General features: G+C 43.9%; 1 protein-coding gene across 19 annotated transcripts; it reads right to left on the bottom strand.

Annotated features, from left to right (window-relative positions):
* Positions 1-1,043: 1,043 nt before the first annotated feature.
* On the bottom strand, positions 1,044-23,086 carry LOC119695630. 19 transcript variants are annotated; one of them, XR_005255299.1, is made up of 4 exons: positions 10,503-15,406; positions 10,259-10,299; positions 9,589-10,150; positions 7,746-9,441 (listed from the first exon to the last, which is right to left on the bottom strand). XR_005255299.1 is itself a non-coding variant. In XM_038124518.1 (3 exons), the coding sequence occupies exons 1-3, from the start codon at positions 22,036-22,038 to the stop codon at positions 8,859-8,861; spliced, it is 534 nt and encodes a 177-aa protein (XP_037980446.1). In that variant the 5' UTR covers positions 22,039-23,086; the 3' UTR covers positions 8,037-8,858. The 19 variants fall into 19 exon arrangements, 5 of the variants coding, with proteins under 5 accessions (XP_037980443.1, XP_037980446.1, XP_037980445.1 ...); XR_005255293.1 differs by lacking the exons at positions 9,589-10,150; positions 10,259-10,299; positions 10,503-15,406 and adding exons at positions 1,044-2,040; positions 21,746-23,086 and having other exon boundaries at positions 7,758-9,521; XR_005255294.1 differs by adding an exon at positions 17,241-17,374 and having other exon boundaries at positions 9,589-16,482.
* Between the last annotated feature and the right edge of the window lie 3,995 nt (positions 23,087-27,081).

A 27,081-nucleotide genomic window follows, 5' to 3' on the forward strand; every position in this document is an offset into this window, starting at 1 on the left:
GCCAGTTCCGCCCGGGCGCAAGTTACACTCTTCTTTCTCCCTTGGAGGGCACGGCGGGGTGCGGTGCAGGGGAAGCGGACGTGTTCTGCAGCCTCCTCCCTTCGTCCAGCATTTGGGATGGCTTTCTGGGATGTGGATGGGAAATGCTCTCGCGGGTGCCGGCGGTTGGCACCCCCAGCCCCAGCCCCGGCCCCGGCCCCCGCCGGGCTGTCTGTCATCGACCGCCGGGGCACGGCGCTGCCATTTGCCCCGAGCGTGGGAATGGGAGCCCCCAGCCGTTCACATCTCCTGCACGTCGTTTAACGGAATCAATTAGGCAAGGCAGACTCTCCGCTTCTCCACCTCCTCCCCTCCCCTCCTCTCCGTGTTTTTGTCAGGTCTGTATGCGTCCTAATTATTTCGGTATGGGATGCCAGAGCTGTTTCCAGGATAGACCTGATCATCCTTAAACAAAAAGAGAGGGGGCGCACAAGTGGGTTTTGGAGTAAATGTCACTTTCATTTCCAATGCTAGGTGCAGAGCAAGGCATAAAACATTTTTTCACACTTTGACGGGGGGAGGGCGATCTCGTCTCCATCATGTCTTTCTGCTTCAGTAGCTTCCTCAAGGAAACCCTCTCGAAACAGAGAAGCATCTATGCTCGCGTTTTGAATAGAGGAATAAAAATCGGCCATTACTTTTTTTCTCCATCTTTATGCAACTCTGCCGAGTTCTAAGTAGATATGAATTATTAAGCTTGTCTGCACTTTGGTGTAAACTTTTTCTGAAAGCCTGCTTTCACATGATTTGAAATTAACCTCAATGTTTTTTTTTTCTCAGATACACACCGACAGGTTTTGGGTTGGTTTGTTGCTCTTTTTTTGTTGTATTTGTGGGTTTTTTTCCCCCTCAGTTCAGTAGTCAGCTCTGTATCATCAGCACCACCATCGTCCTCATCACCAACTACCACCTTTATTTTTAAGGCCATTTCATTGCAATGAATCACTTTGCAAAATGAAACTCAGCATTAGGTTTCTAATAGAAAAAAAATCATCTTAGTGTGGTTTAACGCTGACTGATCTTGGTTTCTCTTTATTTATTTATTCAACAGCAATAATTGCACATACATTGTTTACCATCAGTACCATGTTCTCTCTGCAGCGGGTGAATGTCCATTCTGTGCCATGCGACAACTTCATATTCTGGAATAAGAATGCCATTTCACTTTCTTCAGTCTCACCTTTAGCTGTAAAAGTGTTAGATTCAATAAGCATTCCTGACCCTTTTCGATTTTTACTGTCTCTCGCAGCAGTCTTTCACTTTTACACACTGTACGATGATCTTGAAGGAGTTTTTACTTTCGGTTATCTAGCTTTATGAAGACCAAAACACTCATACAGCTAGATAACCAAAGATAACAACTCACTTCCCTCAGAATTTTTTTTTGTTCTTGCTATAATTCAGATTCTTTCTGACAAAAGTATTGTTTCCTCCATGAGCACTAGCTCTGCTTTAAAATGTCATCCTTTTATATAAGTATTTCAGTATGTATGTGCAGCTACAAAACGACCTCTTGCCTTCAAAGTTTATTCCAAATTTTTTGTTTCCGCCAGTAATTTTCGGCAAGGGTAGCCATCAATTCATCTCTTAATACCAAAAAACAAAACCAGCTATTAAGTTGCGTCAAGCTGCGTTAAGAGAGAGGAGCATCCATTCCTTTTCAGGCCCCTATTTGCATTGTAAATCGCTTCATTTTCACGAAAGACTACTTCGCCTCTATAAAGATGAAAAGCTCTCAGCAATTTCCAGTGCAGTGTAAGGAGGAACAAGAAGGTGGGGAAAATCCATTTCAGTAGGAAGTAACTAGATGATTCGAGGATGCGGCTCCTGATCCCCTTAGATTGTGCACATCATAGAGCTCTTTGCCAAGTGGTGGCAACTTGATTGTAAATATCTTGCCTGTGTGTGTATTTTAGAGGGGGGGGAAATTCGCCCTTTCTCGGAGGTCCTAAAGCTGGGGAGAAGAAGACGGCGGTCTTGCTGACTGCTGCTGCTCCCGGTCTGAAAGAAGGAGAAAAAGAGGGTTTTCAGTGCCAAAATGCGGGCCAGCCCGGCAAGGTCAGAGGTCCTGGACGGCAGGAAACCAAGATAATGATGATGTCATAAGAAACCTCGAGTACACACGGCTATTGATATGCATGAGCCACCAGCGGCCGGCTCAGGGACCGAGTCCGGTCTCGCCTCCAGCATCGCCGCCTCCGCCTCCCTGGTGCGGAGGATCCGCCCGCCGCCGTTACCTTTCTCCTCCTCTGCAGCACAGACCGCTCTAACATCCAGAGGCTGGGAGAGAGGACTCTACCCGGGGACGGTAAGCAGACTGTCCGACCCCAGGGAGCGCTGCTGCGCTTGTCTTTGGGCAGCCCTCGCTGGTGAGGAGGGATGCCGCGGCAGGGAGCTGGGCCTTGCGCTTGAAAGCTGGGAGAGGGGCTGTGCTACGCAATGAGTCGATATGTAATTACATTGACAATTTGCCCTGTCCTTGTCTATGAGGGATTTTTTTTTTTTTTTGGTTGGTTAGTTGCTTTGGGGAGAAAAGGTGTGTGCATTTTTATTTATTTTTACTCCGCATCTCTGTCGTGCTTCGCGCCCATCGTGATTCAGGTATTTACAGCGGGGCGGCCGTGCGAGGCGTTCTCCTCTGCCTGTCTGTGCGGGAAGCTGCGAGCAGCAGGCTCAGCGTATTCTGTAGCCTCTTTAACCTCTCTCCGCCCTTCTTCCCAGCCCCCGCTCCCTTCCAGCCTGTGTGTGTTTCTGTGTCTGTGTTAGAATGCAACACAGGTGAACATTGCAGCAATATTTACTAAGACCATACATCATCTGACGAAACACCTTAATAAAACAGCAGATTTATCGTATTTTTTTATTGACCTCATGCTAAGAGAAAAGAACTCATGCTGATGTTACTCATGGAACCGATAAAGTCTTGATGTGTTATGTAGAGTTTTACTCAGCTCTTCCTCCCCCCCCCCCCCACCCCCCAGTCCCCTGCTAAAAGAACATCGTACTTTGAATTATTTAACAATATAATTTGTATAGAATTTTCTCAAGTGCAAACATTAAAGGTCTCTTGAGTACATGTGATAAAATGAACCTTCTCACTGTGATCTACCATATTTACTGTTGAAATTAATAAATGCACTTCAACAGGTCTTGTGTGCTGTGTTCAGTATAAGATACATTAAAAAAAAAATCATTACAGACAGACTATAGACTGCTCAGAACTCCTAAAGGAACAACAAACAGAACAAGAGGACACAGTCTCAAGCTGCGCCAAGGGAGATACAGGCTAGAATTAAGGAGGAAGTTTTTCACAGAAAGAGTGGTCAAATACTGGAATCATCTGCCCAGGGAGGTGGTGGAGTCACCATCACTGGATGTGTTTAAAAAAAGACTGGATGTGGCACTTGGTGCCATGATCTAGTTGAGGTGTTAGGACATGGGTTGGACTCGATGATCTTAAAGGTTTCTTCCAACCTAAAAATTCTGTGATTCTGTGATTCTGTGAATACGAGGTTAAAATTCATGCTGCTGCTCTTCTAAGCTGCAAAATAAAACAGTGTCTAAGTACAATCACAGTCTATAGGTCACACAGCATTTAAGTGCATTTGTTTGTAAATTAATCTGCACTTACATACATTGCTATTTTTAGGTCGATTTTTTTTTTAATGTAGGGGGTTAAACTGAAGTCGTTGATGCTCTATGTTGGCTACAGAGCTTGCTTGTGTGATAAAGCTTGTGTCCCCTTGTGTGGACACAGGGGAGCTATACATACATGTGTCAGTCTAGGTGCATGTGTCTATGTGTTTGTTAACAGTTAAAATATATATGCGGGTGTATGTTACACGGGTTACACGTTAAACAACAACTGTATCAACAAGCCCATTGTAACTGCAATCACGGAAACATGAAAATGAGGGGAAAAATCCCATTTGTAAGACACGGCCCAAAATTAATACTGCCACCAAGAAGTAGCACACAGACATCCCTAATCTACTAACTGCTAAATCTGAATCCTACAGGGACATTACCAATTTACTTGTGTTTTCAGATTCTAAGACTTTGAAGCTAAGCACTTCTGTTTTAAACAGGTATTAGATATCCTGGTATGGACTGGGTTTTTTTGCCACCAGGAAAAAAACCAAAAAAACCAGTGTTTTTTTACCCAGGATACATAAGACCTACTTGTGGCAGTGTTCTTTGATGAAAATTTAGAACCTGGCAGAAAATGGTTAGAATTTTTATAATGCTGCATTATGTCTTAATGAGCTGCTTCATTGTCTCTTGGACTGTTCATGCACAACAGGGACAACTAAATCAGATATCTGAAGCAACCAGAGGCACATGATCACTTTGATTATTATACAAAATTCTAATGAGTTTATATGAGTTTTTCTGGGTTGGAAGATAGGCAAAATATATTTTTGTGGCAATAACTAGGGGCAGTTTTGTTGGTGATCAAGCATGTGTTGCACAGGACAGGCTTGTGAGCTTATGCATTAAATGCTTTCAGTCAGAGGCATGAAATTACAAGTGATCCTCATGTATTTGTGTGTGTGTGTGTGCATCTATGCTTACGTACAAGTGCATATATACATATGTGTATATATAATCCATATTAACATATGTATATGTTAAGTGCATGCATGTCACCAGCTGTCACACCACCAGATTTAAATGCAAGGTATGTTATTGTAAATTGGCATTTTTTCAAAGAGATAAAGCATATCTCTAAAACACCAAGCTTTCTGTTCATGGCCTCACTCACACACTAACTTGGGAAATAACTGCAATACACCTGACATATTTGGTTGATTAATCATTGAAGTCTAAGCACATCAAAAGAGCCAATGTGGTGGTTATCACCCAGTTGTTCATTAGTCTTATTACCAATTACATTTTCTAGCTCTGGGACATCAATAGCCTCAACATCATCATGAGTTTAACTATTTGTTTATTCTGAATACAAAAATATATTCAGGAGTTGTAAAGCACTTTTCTAAAACTGGACTGTTGCTAGCATGTCGAAAGTTTAAACAAAGCACAGTTGTGAAAATTCTGCCCAAAACATCATCTGGATTGTCAAAAGCAGCTGTTAACACTGCCCACTCTCTTCCAGTTTACATAATTGTATAAAACTTACTTATTCCAAAGTCACTGTAGAAATACCTGCCTATTGGAAGTTATGGGATACAAAACACTGACCTTTTCCTTCTAGCTCCCTAGCAAATTCCTGCTAATGGCTTGTAGATTGTCATGCTTGTTTTCTAATCTTTTAATAGGTCTCCAGATGGCTGTGATGTAAAGAAGAAATCCTGTATGGATTTCTTAAGAGCAAACCATCTCTAGTGACTTTAAAGAGGAATGCTTATGATTCTCTAATTATTGCAATCAGACCCCCATCCTATCTCCAGCAACCCCACCTTCTTTGAGAGGAGACACAGGAACCCCACTTAAACTGTTGTGATGTACATAAGAAGGGTATAGTGTTGCATAAACTCCCTTTTTGCACTAAATTATGACAAAAGTCATGGTAAACATTGCAGCATGCCAGTACAGTCCAAGCCATTTTTCTCTGCAGAGCAGCATCCCTTTTCTCCCATCCAGGTAAGTCACTCAACTGCCTCATCTTCAAATGAAGGTGGCATATAATTTCTTTTGTAACCACACTTTCATTTTACTGAAGGTTATACTTCTCTTACATTGAACATAAAGTATGCAAATACAATGTAGTAGTGTATCTACTACAAATACAAATTCAGAAATAAGAAAAGTCAGAGTATCAAGAATTCAAAGTCACAGAAAAAAAAATCAAACCCCCAAACACACATGTAAAATGTGGAAACCATGTGCCATTAAAGGATATGTATTCTGTCAGTAATGTATATGATATCATCTGACTTTTATTAAACAAAAAACAAACAAACAAAAATTACCATTTCTTGTTGCAACTGTAACTACCTGTGTTCTGTCTGAGTTGTTTAAACCTGAAAAATAGCCCCCTAAAAAGCAAAGGATTATAATTTAAACATCTTGTTCCAGAAATATATATGAATGGATAAATCTATGTGATTAGAAGGTGCTGAATATATTAACTTTTGGGGTTATTAGATAAATCACTAAAATGCTTGACCCTAGATTAAAGGTGGAAAAAACTAGCCACATTTCCTGCAGATGATTTAAGATGGCACAAAACAGATATGAGTGATATACTCCTGTATCTGCAGGGTTAAAGACAATAATCAATACTTACCAGAAATAATGGTAGTATTAATAATAGTATGAATAATATAATATGTGAATTTTTAACTGCATTGTTATTTCTGGAGAATTACACTTAAAAATAAAAGGTTTAAAATATTATTTGGGGCTGCTGAACAGAAGGGGTGAAAATTATAGAGGCAGATCTGGGATGAAAACTGTAGAGGTAGATCTGGAATTTTTGTACTATAAGCAGCCAGTTACTTAATAAAGGTTGGAGGCTCCACCTAGCCTTTAGCTCAAAACACACAAAATATATTATACCAGCCTTTTCCTGCCAAATTTCCCACACATTCCTGACTGATGATGTCCTGAAACCAGAATTACTAGGAAGGCATAGTCTCTTTTTACAGCTCTGCAAGCTTCTCAAGGGCCACGGGGTAAACAAATACAATGTAAGTTGCCAGTTTTCATCGCATTATATCGATCACAACAGCCTTACCAAAAAATTATTATTAGCAATATTTGTATTAGTATTAGTATTTATGTTGTTGTTGTTGTTGTTGCTGTTGTGGTTGTTGTTATTGTTGTTGTTGTTGTTTCCTGCTGCTAAGGCAGCAATGCTGTTCTTAGGTGTTGTGATGAGGCAGTTTCACCTGTTCAACAGACACGAGTGGACCACCGTTGTTGAGGGATGACATTGTTTTGTTGGAAAGGATAGGAGGATGCAGAGGGGCACCCCTGGCCCTGGATGAGCGGCCAGGCCGCTCTCCACTGGCCCTCCTGCAACTTCATTGTAACTGTCCTGTCCCAGACATTCCCTTGCCAGGTGTGTTCCTATGCTGAGCAGAGCCGTTTTGGCAGGGATGGATTTTGGAAAACCCGAAAAGTGATGGTCGCTTGCTTCGAGTGACCTACTGTGTGGGAGGTAGCGGATGGACTAATTGCTGTGAGCAATCCTTTACACCCTGACCAGCTGCAAGATATGCCTCTGACTTATCTTCTTTCCTCTCCCCTTCTTTTTTCTTTCCCCCTGCATTTCTTGCCCCTCCCCCCCCTTCCCCCCGTTTTGTGGGGGTTTTGTTTGTTTGTTCATGTGGTTTTTGAACTGCTATTCAACTCTGTGAGTGTTTGTTCTTGTGCATGCACATCTTCCAAGGGTAACCAGGCACTGCAAAAAAACTCCCTGAGAAGCCACAGCTGCTCGGCATCTGCTGGCAGTCTGCTAGATAATTAACATTTCCTGCAACTAAATACAGTCCCACGACCAACAGGTTTAGCATCAGACACACAAAATCGGCTCACCGGTGTAAGCCACTGTGTCTAGTCACGAATCCTGCCTTGTTAGTCAAATGTCCCTCGCCGAGAGTGGGAGAAGGCAGCCAGATCTATGCCGAGCGACCCGCTCTGGCTACCCGAGGAGGCTACCCGGAAAATCTGCATCTGTCGGGAGTTCAGCATCCAAATTTTGCAGGGAATTCAGGATACACACACACATACACAAACACTGCAGTACTTACATTATCTTCGCCTTTATCAGGGAATGATTTTACCCCACATGTAGGGGGTGAGTTGAGCCTCTGGTGGCAAACAAAAATTCCCATGGCCAAGGCCCCTAGGAGCAGAAAAAGCTCTTTCAGGTGTTCAGAAATTCATGTGTTTCCCTTCTTCCTCCCTATTTAAAAGTGTCCCTTAGATCCACGGTGTTGTTCTTGTTCCAACAACTCCAAAATAGTTTAAAATCTTCCATCCATGAAAACGGGAGAGAAATGGAGAAAGTTGGCTTGGGTTTGCCATTATTTTTTTTTTATTTTTCCACACTGTTTCCTACGCCCCAGAGTAGAAAGTGAACTATTGTATGTGAGATTCTGCAAGTTTTTTGGGGGGTTTGACCAAGATCTAGTCCAGCCTCTCTGCTGAGGAGGAAGTCCTCCGAAATTCAGCCAATTTCTCCAACGCTTTTGTTGCTGATGAACTGAAGCCCTATTGTTCTTCATCCATTGCCACGGTCTTTTTCAGTTCCTACTATATGCGTTCAGTTCCTATGCGTTGTCAGAAATAATGAATTAGCACCAAAATCTCTCATAGTCCCGTTCTGACAATAGAACAAATTAGAAATGTCTGGTGCAGAGAAGGGCAATGAGTACTTTTTATCCTAGAGAAGAAGGAAAGCTTGCATTTCTTGGGAAACATAAAAAAAAAAAAAAGAAAAAAAAGAAAAAAAAAAGTGAAGCAAAAGGTCGAGTTAAAAAAAAAAGTGAAGCAAAAGGTCGAGGGTGTTTTCCTCCAGTTAACTTCTGAAGAATGGTTTCATTTGAGTCTTGATTTTGGGAGGCACTGATATTTTGTGCAGCTCCTGTCAAAACCAAGCAACCAGTCAACAGCAGGTAACACCACCCCCCCCCCCCCAAACTCCCAAAAAACAAACAGGAAAAATCATGGTGTTAACAAAAAACACTCTTCCCATTCCTGTTGTCAGGTGGTCAGGTGAACTTGTAGCGTGTACTCTCGTCACTGGGAGGAGGATGTCCTAAAGCACTGCCGTTTCCTTCTGCGCCCTCTCATCCATCTCTCCGGGTTTGAGAACAGCATGAAAACCCCAGAAAAGCCCCACCTAGGTTTTAGGGTGCGGGGGGCGGGGGCCTGCGGGAAGAAGTTTGGGTTAGCGCCGGAACGGGAGGTGTGCAGTGAGGGAGGGGTGGAGGGAGAGATGGAGGAGGGAGGAATAGAGGGAGGTATGCAGGGCGAGGGGATGACAGGACGGCTCGTCCCTGCTCTAGCCTCTGTGCGTGTGGGGTGTAACTGAGGGGGGGCGATGTCCTGCTGGCTCCTCACTTTGGGTCGGATATACCAAACACGTGTATACACGGTGCCCCTCGGAGGGGAGGGGGCTGCGAGCGATGGGGGTTGGCGGGGGAAGGGGGTGGGGGGATGACGCTAAAAAAATACTAAATACATACATACACATATATACACCCTACCGATGCCTCTACACAGACACATGTGTGTGTATGGATATGTATGCATCCATCCATATAAATATTTCTAGATACAGGCGTCTGTACCCCGCGGCGCTCGGCTCCAGGGAGAGGGAAGGCGCTCTGCCGTTCCCAGCCGCAGACTTCTGCGGAATATTTCCACGTGGAGAGCCCCGCAGCAGCCCCGGGCAGACAGGTATTCCCTGCCGGCACAGCCTTCGGAGACCTGGCGGACACAGAGAGAGCTCTGTGAGGATCCAAACGACAGCCCCGAGCGAACCGAGGGAATTCAGCACGAGTGCCCGGCTGCACGAAAAAAAAAAAAAAAAAAAGTAAGAGTCGACACGGATCCCCTGGTCAGAAACACACTCACGTTTCCGCTTCCTGGAGAGAGCATTTAAGTTTAGTTGAGATGCTTGAAGGGAGAAGCAGTGAGTGAGTATGCGGTGTGCAGCCGTAGGAACGGCTGTGTCGAGGTCCACAGAGATACTCTGGAACAGCTCATAGAAAGCTAAAAAAGCATAAACAATGTCAGCAGAAAAGGAGAGAAACCCTGGTCCTCACAGAGAACACCACTCGTTTCTAAGCCACTGCTACATCTCAACCTGGCTCTTCGCCGTCTGAAGTACCCTGGGAAGTTGAAGTTCTCCCAAACATCACGACGCACCGCAGAGTCTCCAAAAGGAGTGAGGGAAGGGAAAGAGGAGGACAGAATGCTCTGACCTACTCCTCGCCAGTACGGTATGGGTAGTTCACCGAATCCCCGTTTACACGGCGTCTCCTCCCGATGGAGTGAGAAAGCATCACTGCAAAGCCGTGAGAGCGCCTTGGACTTGCAGATCAGACAGGCAGCGGTTGCGACCCGAGATGAAGATTACCCCACTCCTTCGGCCGCCAGCCTGTCTTCCCCCACTTCCTCTCTTCGAGCCCAGTACCTGCGATGCACAACAGAGCAGCGTCCGGAGGAATGCTACGCCCTCACCGGCTCAACGTTCCTCTGTCATGCAACGCTTTGGGTAGGAAGAGGGGAATTTTCTTATTACCTTTTAAAATTGCTTGGAAGTTTCTAATTTCCGCTCGTCTCCTGATGAAAAGAAGCAGCAAATAACGTCCAAATACCACCACCACCACTACTACTACAACTACTACTACTATTACTACTATTACTACTATATATAGCTATATCTATATCTATGTATATCTATATATATACATAACAAAAAATTGAAAGAAAAAAGATAGAAAAGGCTGGACGGACTCTGCAGTGCTGCGATGAGGTCGGCTTACTTTTGGAGTCAAGCTCTAGGCTGGGCAGAACTGCTCCTGCTGCTAGAGCTCATTTCATGGCGTAGAGTGGGACTGCGCCCTCGCCCCGAGTTCCCCCATCCCCTCTTCACGTTCAATGCTTAGCGGAGAGGTCGCGTCTGTTGACGTCAACTGAAAGCATTCTGCATATCCGTCCACACTTACATGCATTAACGAAAGCAGGGCATTAAAAAAAAAAAAGAAAAAAGAAAATAAAAGAATATACAAATCCCCCTATTCGGAGAAGAGACCGCGGGTTCTGGGAGCGATCGACCCTATTTGCGAAGATCCTAATCGGCGGGAATTAGCGGGGCCTTCCCTTTTCTTCCAAATATCATCATCATTATCAACAAAACAAACATCCCCGAAATGAGCGATCGGGTCCGGGCTGCGGCGCGTAGAAGAGCCCGTATGGGCGCGGGCGGCCGCTGTGTGTGAGCCGAGATCCACTGTTGCGCCATTCTCTTCTCCTCCTCTTGCTCCTGTTGGCTCCAGCGTGTGTTACTTTTAATACTGATGCATATGTAAGGTATATTTGCACTGTTTTTGATTTACTGAAAATTGCAGCCTACCACTTGTCCTTTGCTCCTTCCTTTCTATTTCTTTAGATACACTTGTCCTTTCCCGCACCTCTCTCCTATTTCCCCGTGTTTTGGTGAGACTCTGCAGTGTATGTGTCTTTATATCCAGTTTCCTCCATGCTTCTATTCTGTATAAGATTACAGTTAATGAACAGTGCTAGTTATACAAATCAAAGCGCACAAGATGTTTACTGGACATTAAAAAGACTTGAGGGTCTTACTACCCTGCTCAGTTTTCACACTGCTAGCTGGAGACTGGAAATTGATTGTCTAAGTAAATTCATATTAAGAAAACCAAGATCTAGAAATCACCAACAAACCACTCCTCTTCTGTCCCATTTTAAGGTATAAAGCAATATAGATAAGAGGTGTTCTGGGGGCAATTTAAATGTATTTAAAAGATTTCATTGCTGTTTTACGCCCTCTAAGTGCACTTGTATCTGCCTTTATTGCAGAAAAATTTTATTTCAAAATTCTTTCTTAAAATATGCAGAGCGAGGTATGGAGAGCTTTCTCCGAGGAAGACATTTTGTAATTTCTGTCTTAGGTGCTGCATTATTAAATGTGTGACATATGGTTTCTAACATGTGCATATTTGAATCCAGCACCTAATCCTTCTCAGAAAGAGCGTTTAGATTATTTTTTAAAATACTGCTTCTAGACTTACACCTGCTTTATCTGAAAATCCATCGGCCTTGAATTATGTGACAATCACAGGTAGCACATTTCAGTTTACCTTAACGTGTAATGAAAAGAGAGTAGTTTAAATAGTAAAACCAAAAGATTGTGCTGGTTTTTTAGTCCATGAATGTTCTTTTTAAAGTCCAGGAATGTTGTTTTTAAACAAAAAAAGTTATTCCACTAAAAAAAAAAAGGCAAAAAAAAAAAAAAAAAAAAAAAAGCCCATGCATAGTATTTTATTTTCTTTTTCAAAAGCTCAATTGCATGCGTAGATTATTGATGACTTATCTGAATGGACATATCGGGCAAAAGTTAGCCCTCCCCAAAGACTACTGTGTATGTATTTTTTAAAATAAAGGTTGGAGTGTCTCTTATTCTGTGCCCGTTTCATCACAAGTATCTTTTACTTCTTTGTCGTTTCTAAAGTTATTTCCAGCGCTACTCCTCGCTCCAGTTTTACAAGCCCTACGCTGACATGTCACCCAGTAAAAAACAGTCATGTGCCTACACGTAAAACGTGTAAAAAATTAATACTCTCCCAAAACGGAAATCGACACGGTCATCCATCAGATTAGCTCTTACCTTACCATAGCAGCAATCCATTAAGAAAGCACCATTTCTACACATTTTTACCTAGAGCGGGTGCCGGGGATTCCCGGCCCGCGGACGCAACCCATCCCTCGCCCATCTCCTTCTTATAATAAGCACACGTGAGCGCACGTGCAGCTGTCGCTCCCTTGCGGAGTCGCGTTAGCGTGTGCGGGGAGGCGGGCAAAAGTGAGCGTGGGTCTGTCCGTCTTTCCGTCCCTGTAGCGCATCCCACATCGTCCCTCGCACCCCATGGTGGCTTACTCCGCGCCTCGCTCCAGCCCCGACAGGACGGGGGTAGCCGCCGCCTCCGCTCCCGGACTAAATTCCGCCATGATGCCGGGAGTCCGCCTCATAGCTTTCCTCCCCCTCCTTTCCCCTCCTCGCCCCGCTTTACTGCACGGCGGCCTCGCGAATCACAGCGGTCTCTTTTGTATCAGCCCTGGGGCTGGAGGGGTGTCAGCGCACCCCTTCCTCGCCCTGCCTGCGCCTCCGCCGGGTCACGGGCATCATGGGGAGAGCTACGTGTTCCCTCAGATCCCAGACACTTGACACTTAAACATGACGGGTAGAGTAGCATAAACACAGCCCCCACCCCTCCTCAGCCACCCCGCATACACATTGCCCAATATCGGCCTAATATCAGGATTTACCTCTAAAACCAGTGGTGCCTATGTTCCGCTGCGCATCTGTACGGATCATCCAGGGTGACTGAAATGCCACCGAAGTTGGCGATTTCTTGGATTTCCAAGGATAGATAAACAAATTAATATATAACAGCACTAATAATACTCTGATTTGGAGTGGCCGCTGCATGAGACAGATTGCTGGGTTGTAAATAATAAATGCCTGAAATAAATACTTTTCTCCATATTCTCATTCATTTTCCCCTATCATTCCTTTTTTCCCTCCCCATCAGTGCTTTCAATACCTATCCTTCTCTAAACCCAGACACTTCAATTTTCTCCCACTTTTTTTCATCCCTGTCTTCTTATACTATTTGTAAATAATCCAAACTGCATATTGTTCTACACATAAGCATTATTTTTTAGAAAAGTGAAGGTGCAGGTACTGTATTTTCTCATTTTTTCTTTTTCTCTTCTCTTTACTTTCCCTTTTGTTTTTACTTTCTTGTTTCCCCTGCAAGACTGAAATATTGAAATGAAAAAATGTAGAACGTAAACCAGATATTTGGTGAAATAATTGAAGTCATTTGGCATGACGATTTTTTTTCCCGTACGAGAAAAAAACCCAGAATTTAGCGTTTTATCTTTGCACACACACACGCACGCACACACACACACACACACACACACACACACACACACTCAAATCTATTTTTTTTAAACAAAAGCTTTCAGTACGTATACATCCTCACTGTGTACCTCCTCTGGAAATAATAATAAAAAGCCAATGACCCTTTTTTTGCGGTTAAGAACATGTCTCCTTATTAGAGGTACAAAGGCAGAAATCAAGAGGAGCAGAAGAAGAGGGGATGGAAGTTGTGTTTCTTTCATCCAGAATTCATGTGATCACTAAATGTTAAGGTTTTCAGAGGTTGAAGTATACTAAACTCTTTGATGGGTGTGTTTTGCGAGCATGCAGAATGCCAACTTCAGCTCCAGCCAGGGATGATGGGCCAGAGCAGTCGACTCCGTGCAAGGCATTGTTTTGGCTTGTGGCATGGGCTGAAGAGGAATGAACCAAATTTTCTCGATGTCGTTTCTTTTCTTTTATTTGAGTATTCAGCTTATACCTAGGTGTAAAATAACTCATCAGAAAGACAAGGTTTGGAATGCACTGTTATTCTGTTATTTCTGTTTCCCACGAATGTGGCAGGGGAGTGAATAAGATTTTTTTTTCCTGGTTTTTTTTTTTTTTTTTTTTTTTTTTTTTTTTTTTTTTTTTTTTTTTTTTTCCCTGTTTCATGGCCTTGCTATGTTTTGATTTGATTTTAAATTCAGTCTGCAGGTTCATGTTTACCTCTCCCTCCCCGGCCAGTGTACAATGCCTGGGCAGGCCGGACTCCACTTCTGAGAGGGTAGAAAAGGCGGGAAGGAGGCAGGAGGACATTCAGTTCCTCCGTGGGATCGGTCCCGCCCAGGGCCCGCGGCTGCCCATCCCGGCTGCCCCGAGCCCCGCACACCTCATCCTCCTCGGCGGCGGGGGAATAGCGTCACCTCCCGGTGCAGTTCGTCTCCAGCGCTGTCCTACTGATATCCTGCTGTCCTACTGATACCCTACTGATACTGTCCAGGACGTGCCCTTCCAGTGCTGTCCTACTGATACCCCTGGCCGCCGTGTATGAACTCTGCCCCAACAAAATTTAAAAAAATAATAATTTTAAAAAGCGAGAAGAAGCATGCTCCGCAAGTAGAGCATCCCTCGGGTGACAGGCAACATTCTCGGCTCTCTGTTCCATCTCTACTTCTCAGTCGCCAGAGAGCGTGAGGTGTGGTAACTCGCCCCTCCTTCCCCAGAGGGCGTGGGGTGTGGTAACTGTCGCCTCCTTCCCCTCCTTACACCGCGCTTCGCGTGTTGTTTGCCGCGATCAAAATATTGTGTCGGTCTGTGGGTGTCTATTTGAAGAGAAGTTGGGCTTACGATACGCAGGGGGACGGAGCTGCAATATCTCAGGGAACAACAACATTTTAGTATTCCTCCTTGCAGAATGGCCCCCCGTTCCTTGTTGAATTTGTACCGGTGTTGCGTGGAAATACCTTTTTCTCGGAAGTTCTTGTTAGCTGATCGTAGCAGGATTTTATCTTCCCTCGATTCTCCCTTGTTCTTTTTAATAAAAGTAATGAAAACGAAAGGTTTGATGTTACAGAAATGTAATTCTTCAGCGAGAGAATGGCGGGGAAATGCTCTAAACGCAGTAGGATGTCAGGGAAAAGATGTACTCCGGGGAAGTTAGAGGTGGTGGTTGATTGGATTAACCGCCCCTTCTTTTTCAGGTTCTTCTTTTTTTGATTGACTTTCCACATCTCCTCTTACGAATTTGTGGTTTTCTCATATCTCAACAGGCTGCGGATAGACAGAAGAGTAACCTGTCTCTCATAGGACGTTTCTTCTGCATCTCCAGGAAATGATTTCAGAAAAAATATAAGAATATGATATGTTGTGTGTGTGTTGGTGTTTCTTTTTAGTTGTTTGGTGGTATTATTTTTTTATTTTTTCCCAGTGGGCGCTTTGGGCTTATGTCCATAAAATATTTAAATTTAAAAGCAGCGTCGCTGCTAAATGCATTTGCAAAATCACGCGAGACGCGTCTTCCGTTCACGTGTTTCAGCTGCCGTGCTGCATGTGCTGATCGGTACCAGCGATGCACACGGAGGGAAATACACAAAACTCTGCTACATCTACCACATAGTAAAACCCGAGTGTAAATTTCTCCGCCCGTCAATAGGGTAACAATTTCGAGTTGTTTTTCTTAGCATAGGCATCTCAGCCAAAGGAGCGAGCAGATTATCTGAGCACCGCTTTCACTCCGGGCCGTGGTAAAATAAAGATTAAAAGCAACGGCAGAACAGACGGGCTGTAGAGGTTCTAGGGAAGAAGATGTGGTGGTGGCGTTTGTCCGTTTGTCCTTCTGTGAAGGGCGTTGTCCTTCTGTTCTGGTAACACCTCAAACTGCTATGGCTGTTTTGACACCAAAACGACGGTTCTCACTCATTTTTGCCCTGAGCAATATATCACCGTCCTCATCCCTCTCCCCTACTGGCGTCACCGCGTCTTCCGACTGTGCCGTGCCTTGCAGACGAATGGAGGCACAGACGGACAGTGCTGCTGGCGCCGATTCCAATACTGCCGGAGCACCAGCATCCTCATTAAAACCTCGCAGTTTGGATGCTTATACTCCTGTTGACAAAACTTTCGGAGCTCTCCCAGCGCATCCCCCGAACCGAGTATGGGGAGGAGAGCTTATCGAGCAGCCTGTCCCACACACGGGACATCGTCCAGGGCAGAGACGCAAAGCCCCTTGCCATGACAGCCCACTTCTTCTCCTGTTTTCTCCTCCATCTTTTCAGTAGCAACAGGGGAATCTAGACACAGAGCTAGCGTGATGCCAGACTGCTGTTCTGTTGCCACACTGCGGGAGCTGTGGAGGTCTGGCGGGAGAACACAGTTTTAAAGTGGGATGCAGGGCTGTAACCATACCTCCCTCGACCCTTATAGGATATCAGATCCCCTTTTTCACCCCCAAGAGGACGCTGAGCGGGACAAGACGGACCTGTACCCAAACTTGTACCTTGTCCCCTTACTGTGCCCCATCCTTTTCTGGTACAGATCGGCACACCCCGAACAGTCACTGGAATGCGCCCACCACCTCGTTCCAGCAGCATTGATTTTGATTTCATCCCGAAGGACACTGGACGGCCTGTCTCCGCTCGCTAACCCCCCATTCCTGTGCGGTGCGATACTCAGGACGCAATGTGGTGTAGATACGCCACGGACTCCCGCGCGTGTGTTTAACGAGGACCATGGGCCCGTATCAGCTGATCAGGTTTGAAATCCAATAGCTTCCCTTCTCGTGAATAAGATTTGTCACAGACGACAAGAAATTAAGGGGCAGGAGGATGTTAAGGAGAGAAGGACTGCGGCGCAGGGAAATCCCTCCGCCCGGAAGGGATGCCTTCCTGGATCGTCCCTCTCTTTCCATTCGGCCCAGACCCCAACTTTTCCCATCGCGCGTTATTTCGGAAGGCAGACTCAGGGAGATCTGAGAGGGGACGGGGAACAGGAGGGTGTCCCCCCCTCGCCCTCAACCCCGGACACACTTTTCCCGCCTCGTGGTGACACGGCACTGCCGGAGCGCTCCGAGCTCCCCCGACATTCTTCACCAGGGGCTCCCCATTCCGGTACTCACCGCTCGGCCTCCGTTCCACAGCCGCCCGCCGAGTACCGTCATTCGCAGGGACGTCTGGAGAGGCTTCTCCAGACCAGTCCCTCTCAGACGGGCGGGAAGAAAGGAAGAAGCCACAGGGGGAAGGAGGGGCAGGTTGCTTTTGGAGAGAGGAGGGCGACCACGAAGGCTGGCCCACACCGGACTGCGGCGTGGCTCACTCCTCCCCTTTGCCCCGGTATTTCCCACTCGCTTACCTCCCCCGTTCTCCCCCCACCCCCAAGACACGCAGCTATCGGCAGCGGGGAAACGTCTTTAGAGGGTGCTTTCCTTGAGACTCCCCGCCAGGCATGGTGAGGAGTCGGGGCTTAGACTGTGGGCCTCAGGGGTTTCTCGAGATTGGGCCAAGAGAGGGAGAGAGGTGTCGGAGGCTGCTCGCGTCCCACGCCGAGGCTGTCGGGGCTTGGGTGCGTTGGCTGCTGGGGTGGGGTATGCCCCTCCCCGCGCCATGCATCGCCCCCGGCGCCGCCCCTAGTTGTCGTTATTAACAGTACTATTCCTACTGAGGCCGATGGTAAATTTAAGAGGCCTCTGCAAGCGGAGGGTGGCGGCGGGGCTGGAGGAGACAGAAAGCGTGGGGAAGAATCTTCTTGGGGAAGGTGGGCTCTGCTGTCGGCCATCCCCCCAGGAGAGCAGCGGGCCCCTGAAGAACATTGCTGCGCGTCGCTGCTGAAGAGCCGGCTGTGCCCGGCACCCTGGGGCACAGGGAGCCAATGAGCGGCAGCTGCCCCTCTCTGCCACATCGGTGTCTGAGGTCGGAGTATTTGGATCCAGACCCCCTCGAAACTTTCACTGCTGCAGGTATACCGACAGCCCTTGCAATTCCTTAGCCGGACCTTCATCTGGCCCTATTCTCCCAAAACTTTACCCAAAATTGTTGGCATCGGTACTGGGGGGGTACCTCCCCACGGTTGTGACTGCGACATCCTCCACGATTTGTGCGCTATTTGCATACCAGGATGGCATCATTCCAAGCCTTCTTCCCTCGGTAATGCCAATGACGACACGTATTACTTGCCATACAGCTATTTGGAGCACAGTGCATCAGCCAGACTGTGGCTTCTGTGGGGTTTTGCAAGTTTTGTTAAACAGAGTGAAAATAGGCCAACAGGGATATTTGTCAACACATTTCTGGATGTTTATACCTTATATATACTGTACCCCAAAACCCAAAAAATGTAGCGAGAAGTTGTGTTAATGATACTGAATTAAATGACTAAGAATTACAATATATTAAAACTCAGATTCTTCTAATATGAAAATAAATATAGCATAAACAGAAAAAATACTTTAAGTATCATATAAAATTGTCTTTAGTTTCTACCGATTATGGTTTTATATAAAGTTATTAATATAACAGAAACAGCTAAGCCAGACCACTGGAATTGGAATTCTTATTACTTACATTAAATCAATAAAATCCTTGAATGATGTTATTCATTCGAACGAGTGCAGAAAGATTTTCCTTTTTTTCACAACAAAACTTAAAACATATTAGAGCTGACTTCATTTCACAATGCAAAGAGTTGGCATTATCCTTGCTTTAATGTTGCACTACCTGAAGCTGATGAAAAAGAAGGAAACCTCCGAATTAGCGTGGTTGGTGTTTTGGTTTTTTTTCCCTTGCCCAGTTTATCGTTACTGCTGTTAATTACATGTCCTAACTTTCTTGTATGGACCATTGTTTTTCGTCTCTCTGCATGTTTTTGGAAACTCTGCATGCCTTATTTGGGTTGGGGTTGTGGTTTGTTGTTTTTTTTTTTTTTTTTTAATTCTGTTGTTGTTGTTTTGCTTCGGGGTTTTTGTTTTTGGTTTTTTTTGTTGGGGTTTTTGTTTTTTTTGGTTTTTTTTTTTTTTTTTTTTTTTTTTTTTTTTTTTTTTTTTTTTTTTTGTGGTGGGGTAGGGATTAATGAAAATTGCTTTTGTCTTCAGAAATCCCCTAAGTTCTTTCTGGGCAGGTCAGCCCCAGGCATGAACTGCTATTGAACTCTAAGAATTCAGGAGGGATAAAAAGCAGATTGTTAGATAGGAAATCATCAGATTGGTTCTAAAGCCATTTAAATCCGTGCATCAGATTTTTAAAGAGTAAGAATTTGGCTCAGTTGTTTAAGTTACAAGGGTGTGTGGCTGTTTTAAAACGTAGCTCTTAAATTTATCTCTTGTTAACTTATGTGTAGATATATGGCAGGTAAAGGCAAGGTATTGGGTTTTTTCAAGGGGTTTTAAAGGGGCAGGAAATCTGCTGAAGTTAAACTAGTTTATTTCCAAATTTATTAGTGTTCCAGCCATGCAGCTGTACAGAACATAATTATCAGATGAAAAAGTCTTGTTAAGACCCCGAAACCATACAATAGGAGATCAAGCACTTAAAATCCTTCTTAATGATTCTGGTCAAGGGAAATACTTAGTTCTATTTCCAGCTTTCCTCTAATGGTTTTCTATCCTCAAATTCTCATCGCGAATAGCACAACTGGATTTCTAACCATAAAAGTAGGACATTCTGAAAACTGTCCGGGCGGGCAACAAGAACCGGAATCAGGATGCTCGGTCTGTGGCACTTCATGAAGAGAGTTCTACTTTAAACAGGACACACTTGTGCTCCTCCACCCCAGACACAGTTGCTTCAAATGCATGGTAAGTATTAAATGTAATGTTTTTGCTTTAGTTATTTGAACAGCTCAAAGTAGACTCCAGTCCTGCAACTGCTACTCAGCCAAAACTTCTGTTATGGGGAGGGGACACTTTCTGGTGGAGAACTGACCATCTCTCAGAAACGAGGATAGAAAGTTTTCTGTGGAAATGGCGTCCTTTTTTTCTTTTTTTTTTTTTTTATTTTCAAACTCTGAGCAGAATGTTGTTATGAAAATGTGCTTAAGTAATGAAACGAGAAGTTCTGAACATGCTTTGGCTTGGCATGTTTTATTTGAAGTGCTTAAAATAGGATAAGATCCCACTCCCACTGCAGTCCAACCCAAACCCATCCTATGATCCTGTTATTCCGTGATTCTAAGATTCTGTGATTCTATGAGCGGGAAGTCCGGCATTAGGACGCGGGACGCCCCCAGGGGGGACGTCCCGGGAGGGACACAGTGATAGCTTCCTGGTTTCTGTGTGCGTGGGGAAGGAGAAGTGATCCTGCCCGACCTCAAAACCGGGGTGGGAGTCTCCCTGCTAGGAAGGTACGGATAGGCTCATCCCAAACAGCTATGTGAGGAACATAAGGGCTGGGATCATTACTTCCACTGGAGGAAAACAAAAAGCGATATGAATTGCCTCAGTTACTATTTTTTTTTTTTTTTTTTGGTTTGCATGTATGTTTTCCACACATGATTAAAGGGGATGATTTTCCCAAAGAAAAGAACTGTAGAAACAAAAGGATAAATTTTCTTCCCTCCACCCCGGTTGTTGTTGTTTTTTGTTTTTGTGGGTTTTTTTTGTTTGGTTTTTTTTGTTTGTTTTTTTTTGGATGCCTATATGAACAACTACACTCGCTAAAGACCGAGGGATTGGAAATTATCTTAAGGAGTAGTTCAACCCCCAGTGATCGTGGACCTGTGACCTGGCATCCACCAGGAGTTGGGATTCAACTGTGTGTAGGAGCAAACTTGAAACCCTCATGTAGGTGTCACACTCCACCTCATGGATTAGGTGTTTTTATGTGTCGGCAGGCACCCCGGTAACCTGCAGCACACAGCACACAAGCCTCTGCATCTGTGTGTTAAGGGTAGATGCTAATGAGAAGGAAGGACTTAAGTCACCAGACGCAAAGCGACTTTGAAGAAGAGTTTCCAGGCACAGTCCCTGACGGATGAGGAAACACACTCGTCCTGAGAGGACAGCTTCCCCCCAGGCACAATCCCTGATGGATGAGGAAACACACTCGTCCTGAGGGGACAGCTTCTCCCCAGACACAAGCTGTACGTTGCTTCTTTGCTCCTGCTTCCAGAAAAAACAACCTTTACCTCATGGGCAGATTGTCCAAAGCAGGGACGAGATGGAGAGCAGAACGCAGGGACACACCCCCCACAGCAGGGAAATCTCTCTTTGCTATGGCTTGCCAGGATTCAGCACGATCCAGAGCAGACTTTCTGCTGGATAATGGAGACCTCACCTGCTTCCTAGCTGTCACCAGGACCCCATGTCCACGCCGCCACAGCCAGCGAACTTCACTAAGTAAAAACTGCAGCATTAGGGAAAACCACTCCAAAAACCATATTTCTCCACCTCCCATCCCCTCCGGCTGGGTTAATATCGTGCTTTCATCACGATGTAATTGTTTCTGCCTGGTTTTCAAGCTGCCCTGTGCGGATCGATGCATGAAACTTACCCGTCTGGTGCGGGGGGAGATAAAATAACCTCCCCCCAAATGGTATATGACACTATATCTGGTGTTATTACCACTATAACTATGATAATTAATAATAATAATAATTTGCATAGTTACTAAAATAAAGGTCAAAGAAACCAACCTGCGGAGGTAAAGTGGGGCACTCTCCCCGGAACGGAAGGACAGACGGTAAGACGGACAGAGACGGAGCGAGGGGCAGGCCCCTCTCCGCTCAGTGAGAGTCACCCCTCGCCGCCGGTAGGTGAGCGCGGCAGTGCCGGGCCCGGGGCAGAGCCAACGGCGATCCCTCGGAAGCGGCGTGCGCGGCCCGGGGAGATCGGGCGGGACGCGGGGAGCGGCGGATGTTCTGCGGCGCTGCCGCCCCCTGGCGGCGCCCTGCGGGAACTCCTCATCCGGTACGCGAGCATCCCGCATCCTAATGCGTCCTCGGGGATCCCACACCGCCGTCCCCACTGCCTCGGGGTGGGGGACAAGAAACGCGGCAACATCCGAACAAGCAGGCAAAATAGTGTTAGGAACGATAAGGCACGCGGCAGTGACGCGGGAGAGAGAACAAGTTCAGCCACGCCACTGTCCCTGTCTGTGCTTTGCAAGGAAAAAAAAAATCAAAATCAGAGTAAAATCTGAAACTTAAGGAGACTTTCTTATTTTTAAGAGATACTTGAAACTTCCAAAAATCATTGGGAAATGCGGTGGTGTGTCTGTGGAGGGTCCCTCTGGATCAGCCAGGGCCCAAATAAAAAATTGAGCAAAAAGGTGAAAATTTGGTAAGGGTAAGGGGAAAATGCAAGGAAAGGGGGGAGAAAATTTGAAGAAAATGCGGTGGAATGAGACCAAGGAAGGGGATCGGACTGAGATATAGGTGTGGAGACAGGAGGGCTGCTGAAATAGACGTGACTCAAAAACTTGAGACCTGAAAACACCTGCAGCATGAAAAAGAGGAGTTGTAGTTTTTAGTTTGTTTGTTTTCCTTTTTATTTTCTGTAATATATATATTCAGTGGGGTTTTCATTATGTTTGTTGGTTTTGGGTTTTTTATTGTTTTGTTTATATATTTATGTATTAAAATTTTATTTCAATAATTTTATTTTGTCCTCTGTTAGGGGTATGTAGTGGTTCTGTCAGCTAGGTCCTCTCTACCCCGACCTGCACAACCCCACAGAGGTTCCATTGCTGTCCAGAGAAAGAGGTGAAGGTTTGAATCTCTGTATAAGGGAAAGCTTCCTTTGGGAAGCACAACCTGAGAGGAAAGATCCCACCAGTCATCTCTTCATGGGTCACCAACTCTCACTTGCATCAGAAAGCACGAGCAGAACTAACCCTTGAAGGGGAATGCATATTTATTAATGAACATTAGCTTTCTTGTGCCTAACAGACTCCTCCCAGTGACAGAGTTTTGCTGCTACTGAGACTAAAACAAAGACTTTGGGAGATTGGCAGAAAACTGCTATTTAAGGTATCAGCTGACCCATTTCAAAACTGTTTTCACTGGGGCTGTGATGAAGAATTAGGGTCTTATTTTTGCTGGCAGATCCTGCTTCTTACACAGCCCTTTTGCTTTCTTTGTGATTACTCTTCCCAAACATGTGAAATAAATAGGTTTTCTTCCTTAAATATTATGGGGCTTTGTTTTGTTTTGAATGAATTTTTGAATGAACCTATAAACATGAAAAACATTTTATCTGGTGTCCAGCAACCAACATTCAAAAGGCAAGTGCAATGACAACAAAGCTCTAATTAGTTGCAAATAAAATAATCATTCTCTTGCCTAAGGATTGTTGTAATCAAGATTATTTTCTGGACCAAGCTTTTTTTGTTCACAGAGATGCATACAACAGCCCCCATCTGTGACTTTATGTTTGACAGTTGTTAAATACAATGGTTAGAGGCTCAATTCCTTCTTCTCTTCAACTCTACCTAAATGCCTATCATAAAATTTTGAACAACAGAAGAAAATGGAATTCAAAATCTGTTCTCTATTGAACACTTAAAAAAGAACAAGATCGAAATATATAGAAGTAACATGCACTTTTCCCCCCATCTTGTGTCCAGAGCAATAGAAGTAAATGTTGAGATTAAAAAAATTATTGAGTACACACTTAAAAATTCAGGTTATGTATTTTGTGATTTTATGAAGTGGATGAAAGCAGCAGTTTATCTCTGTGTTGATCTCAATGAGAGTGAGAATCTGTCAGACAGACATTATTTCAGAACCTTATTTCAGAAGTGAAGAGATGAATACTTTTGTTGATGGAATTAGCTTAGGTGGAAGAAGGAACTATTTTAAACACAAGTAAAATTATGTTATTTTTTTCTACTCCCTGATCCTTGATACAGTTCATATTGACAAATATTGGGTAGGCCAGAAAGCAGCAAGTATTCCCTCTTTGTAATATAACTGAGTATTTCAACAAAATTTTTTTTGGCTGCATTGGAAAAAAATAATATCTATCAATTTCCAGAAGAAATGAACCAAAACAAGCATCTGCCTTTTAGAAAATGTAATTTTTTTTCTTTTAAAATCAATTTCTGACAACGGAAAATCCTTCCAACTTCTTGAAAGTGGCTACTTGTCTCCCTTCCTTGCCCCTAAAAACAAATCACCTTTTAAAACTGGAAGAAAATAATGTGATTAGGAAAACAACAGTGACAAAACCAGAAGTCTGCTTGCATTCTGTGCTCTCAAATGGGAAAGACCAGATAGTCAAATAGTTGTGATATCATTAGCAATTTCCCCTGAAGAAGTAATTAAAGTATTGCAGTATAGACAGCACTACTGGAAGACAGTGCTGAGTTAGACAAGTAGTTTTGTTACCTATTTAGTAAATGGAAAAAATGAAGAGAACTTACCCTTTGTATAAATAGGCCTCTTTTCACAATCATACACATTTCCTGCTACACATATTGTCCTTATGGCCTCACCTCACTGTTTTAAAATGAGACTAGCATGAAGGACTGAGCTGTTCAGGAATTCTTGAACAATCCTTATTTTCTACTTTGAATAGCTTCATTATTGGCTACAGGAATTTTTTTATTCTTGGCAACAGGGCAGTGATCTCCCTTCACTCTTGATATTTAGCATCGTTACATGATGTGCCTGTGTGTGTGATTTGGAGGGACAGAATGGCAGAGCCTGGTTTGTCCCTGACATTTTGGGGATTCTGGCAATGGTGGTAATTACAAGGAGGGGTAGTTCAGAGACTCTACAGACTGAGCTGTAGGGACATTCATTACCTTCAGCAATAGAAATAAATGATTCAGTCATGTATGTATCACACATTTTCTCTAATATCATTACTGCTCTGTTTGTCACAAGCAATTTCATGTGAGATCTTGGTTTGTTTGCAAACCCCCTCCACTTTGTTGCTAAAATAGGGATGCAGTGTATGACAACCATTGTTTCTCTCTAATATGCATTTGCATTTTCCATTCTTTTAGATGATCATGCTGATTAGGTTTTTGGATCAAGACTAACTGTTGAAATTTCCCTATAAAACTTTTCTTCCCTCAGTTTTTTGTGCTGGTGACAAAAGCAGCCTCTCAATACTTCCCACCATATTGTAGCCGTACAATAGCAACAGCAGCAACCCTCCCTGCTGAATTGTCCAATTCTCACATTTTCTACTGCTTGGTAAACATGTTTAGCATTCAGCATGGGATTTCTTTCCTGTTGCCCACAGCTTGGCTATGGGCAAAGCAGTGGCTATGCAGTTTTTATGTCTCAAACAGATGACAAGCACCTGCCATTTGATCACCCTTCTGTCCTTTTACATGAAGTACTGGGTTTCTTTGGTGAACTGCTCACTGTCTCCCTCCTCACTTTCACCCATCCGAACTAATTAGGCCTACATTCCTCTTGTGTGCTCTGCTTTTGGGACTTATTTATTGCCTAATGTGTCAATAAAGACACATCAAGAAATCTCACTCATTATGCATTTTGAAATGAGTCATTTTCTAGGACAGTGTCATATTCTATGTGACCAAAAACTGATGCTGTTTTTGGAAAACTATTTGAATTTGCATTTAGACTTTTGGGTCTTTTCGGTCTCAGAACAAAGATGACACTGGCTGCAAATAGAAGGAGAGTGGAAAAACTCAGTGCTTTTTCTATAATAATTAAAAAAATTATATTAGATGCATTATTGACACTAGTCAGGACCATTTGTCAGCAAAGGCTTGAGTGTTTGTAAATGACAATTTGCATTTCTTAAAAGGCATATATTACTGCCAGTAACAACCCTTTTTGTTCTCAACAAAAGTACCAAGAACAGTTCTGAATCACTCATGATAAAGTTTCTGTCTCTGTCCATAGTCCTAAATTTTTTTTATTTTATTTATATCAAGTTACACAGGAAAAATGAAATAATTAATGATTAATCTGACACAGGACAATGAAGAACTAGTGTATGATTACTTAAGAAGAAACTTCAGGATTGGCAGCACAAGGGGTGCCAAGTAACAGTTTTATGAAAAATTAGTTTAATAAAAAAATATGGATTTTTTATAAGATATCTGGGTTGACTGATAAGAGTTGTAGTTCTCCACAGGGCAGTTTGATTTAGCAATGCCTGACAGTCTGACTGAAGACTATCAGGTTATCCATACAATGACTTAGGAACTGGTCAACCAGTAGACCTCAAAAGTTGGTGTCAGAGGAAAAACTCTCAAGTGAAGTGTTTTCCTGACAGGAGTCTTATTGCTCAGTTGATGGCTCTGTCCTTAATAGTTAATAAAATAATATTTTATTAACTATTTGAAACTAAACAAAACACCCTACAACTGGCAACTGCAGAGTCAAGAGAGAAATAACATCAGTTACATGGAAGTCACAGAGTGTATTCTAGTTGTGACTTGTGTCAGTCAAAGCATTTTCTAGCACTTGCAAATCAAAGGCAAAGTCATGCATCGTTGGTCAATGATTGCAGCCACCAGCAGAGTGGAGCTTCTTTTGGAAAGCAATGACTTTGTTGAGCATCTGTAGTATTTCTCATCTTGAGGCTGTCAGAAAAAAAAAACCCAAACCCCCATGTTCTCAAAAGGTGATGTGCAGAAAGATTATTTCCCTTTGTTTTACAACTCAAGAACAGTATGTCACATGAGGACGCTCCCTCATGAAAATGTTCCCTCATGTTCACACATTCTCAGATCCATTTTTAAAAACAAAAGCAGAAAAATTGAGGATCACATCTAAAATCTATTTGAATGCTAGGGAAAAGAAAAGCCTAACACAGGTACAGGTTTTAATATAAGTGTATATTAAAAAGCATCATCATCAACAACAACAACGTCTTGTCTACATAACAAAAGTAGCTTTACCAGCTGTAGAGCACTGAAGGGGTCTTCCTTGAGGGAAGTATTTGTGTTTGTCAATGGTAGACACAAATCTTTAATGGATACAAGTACAAGAGAAGTGAAGCGCTTAAACCTTGTTATCCTGCCTCAAAGGTGTATTTTCGC

The sequence above is a fragment of the Motacilla alba genome, chromosome Z, assembly GCF_015832195.1.
Source record: "Motacilla alba alba isolate MOTALB_02 chromosome Z, Motacilla_alba_V1.0_pri, whole genome shotgun sequence".
Classification (NCBI taxonomy): Eukaryota; Metazoa; Chordata; class Aves; order Passeriformes; family Motacillidae; genus Motacilla; species Motacilla alba.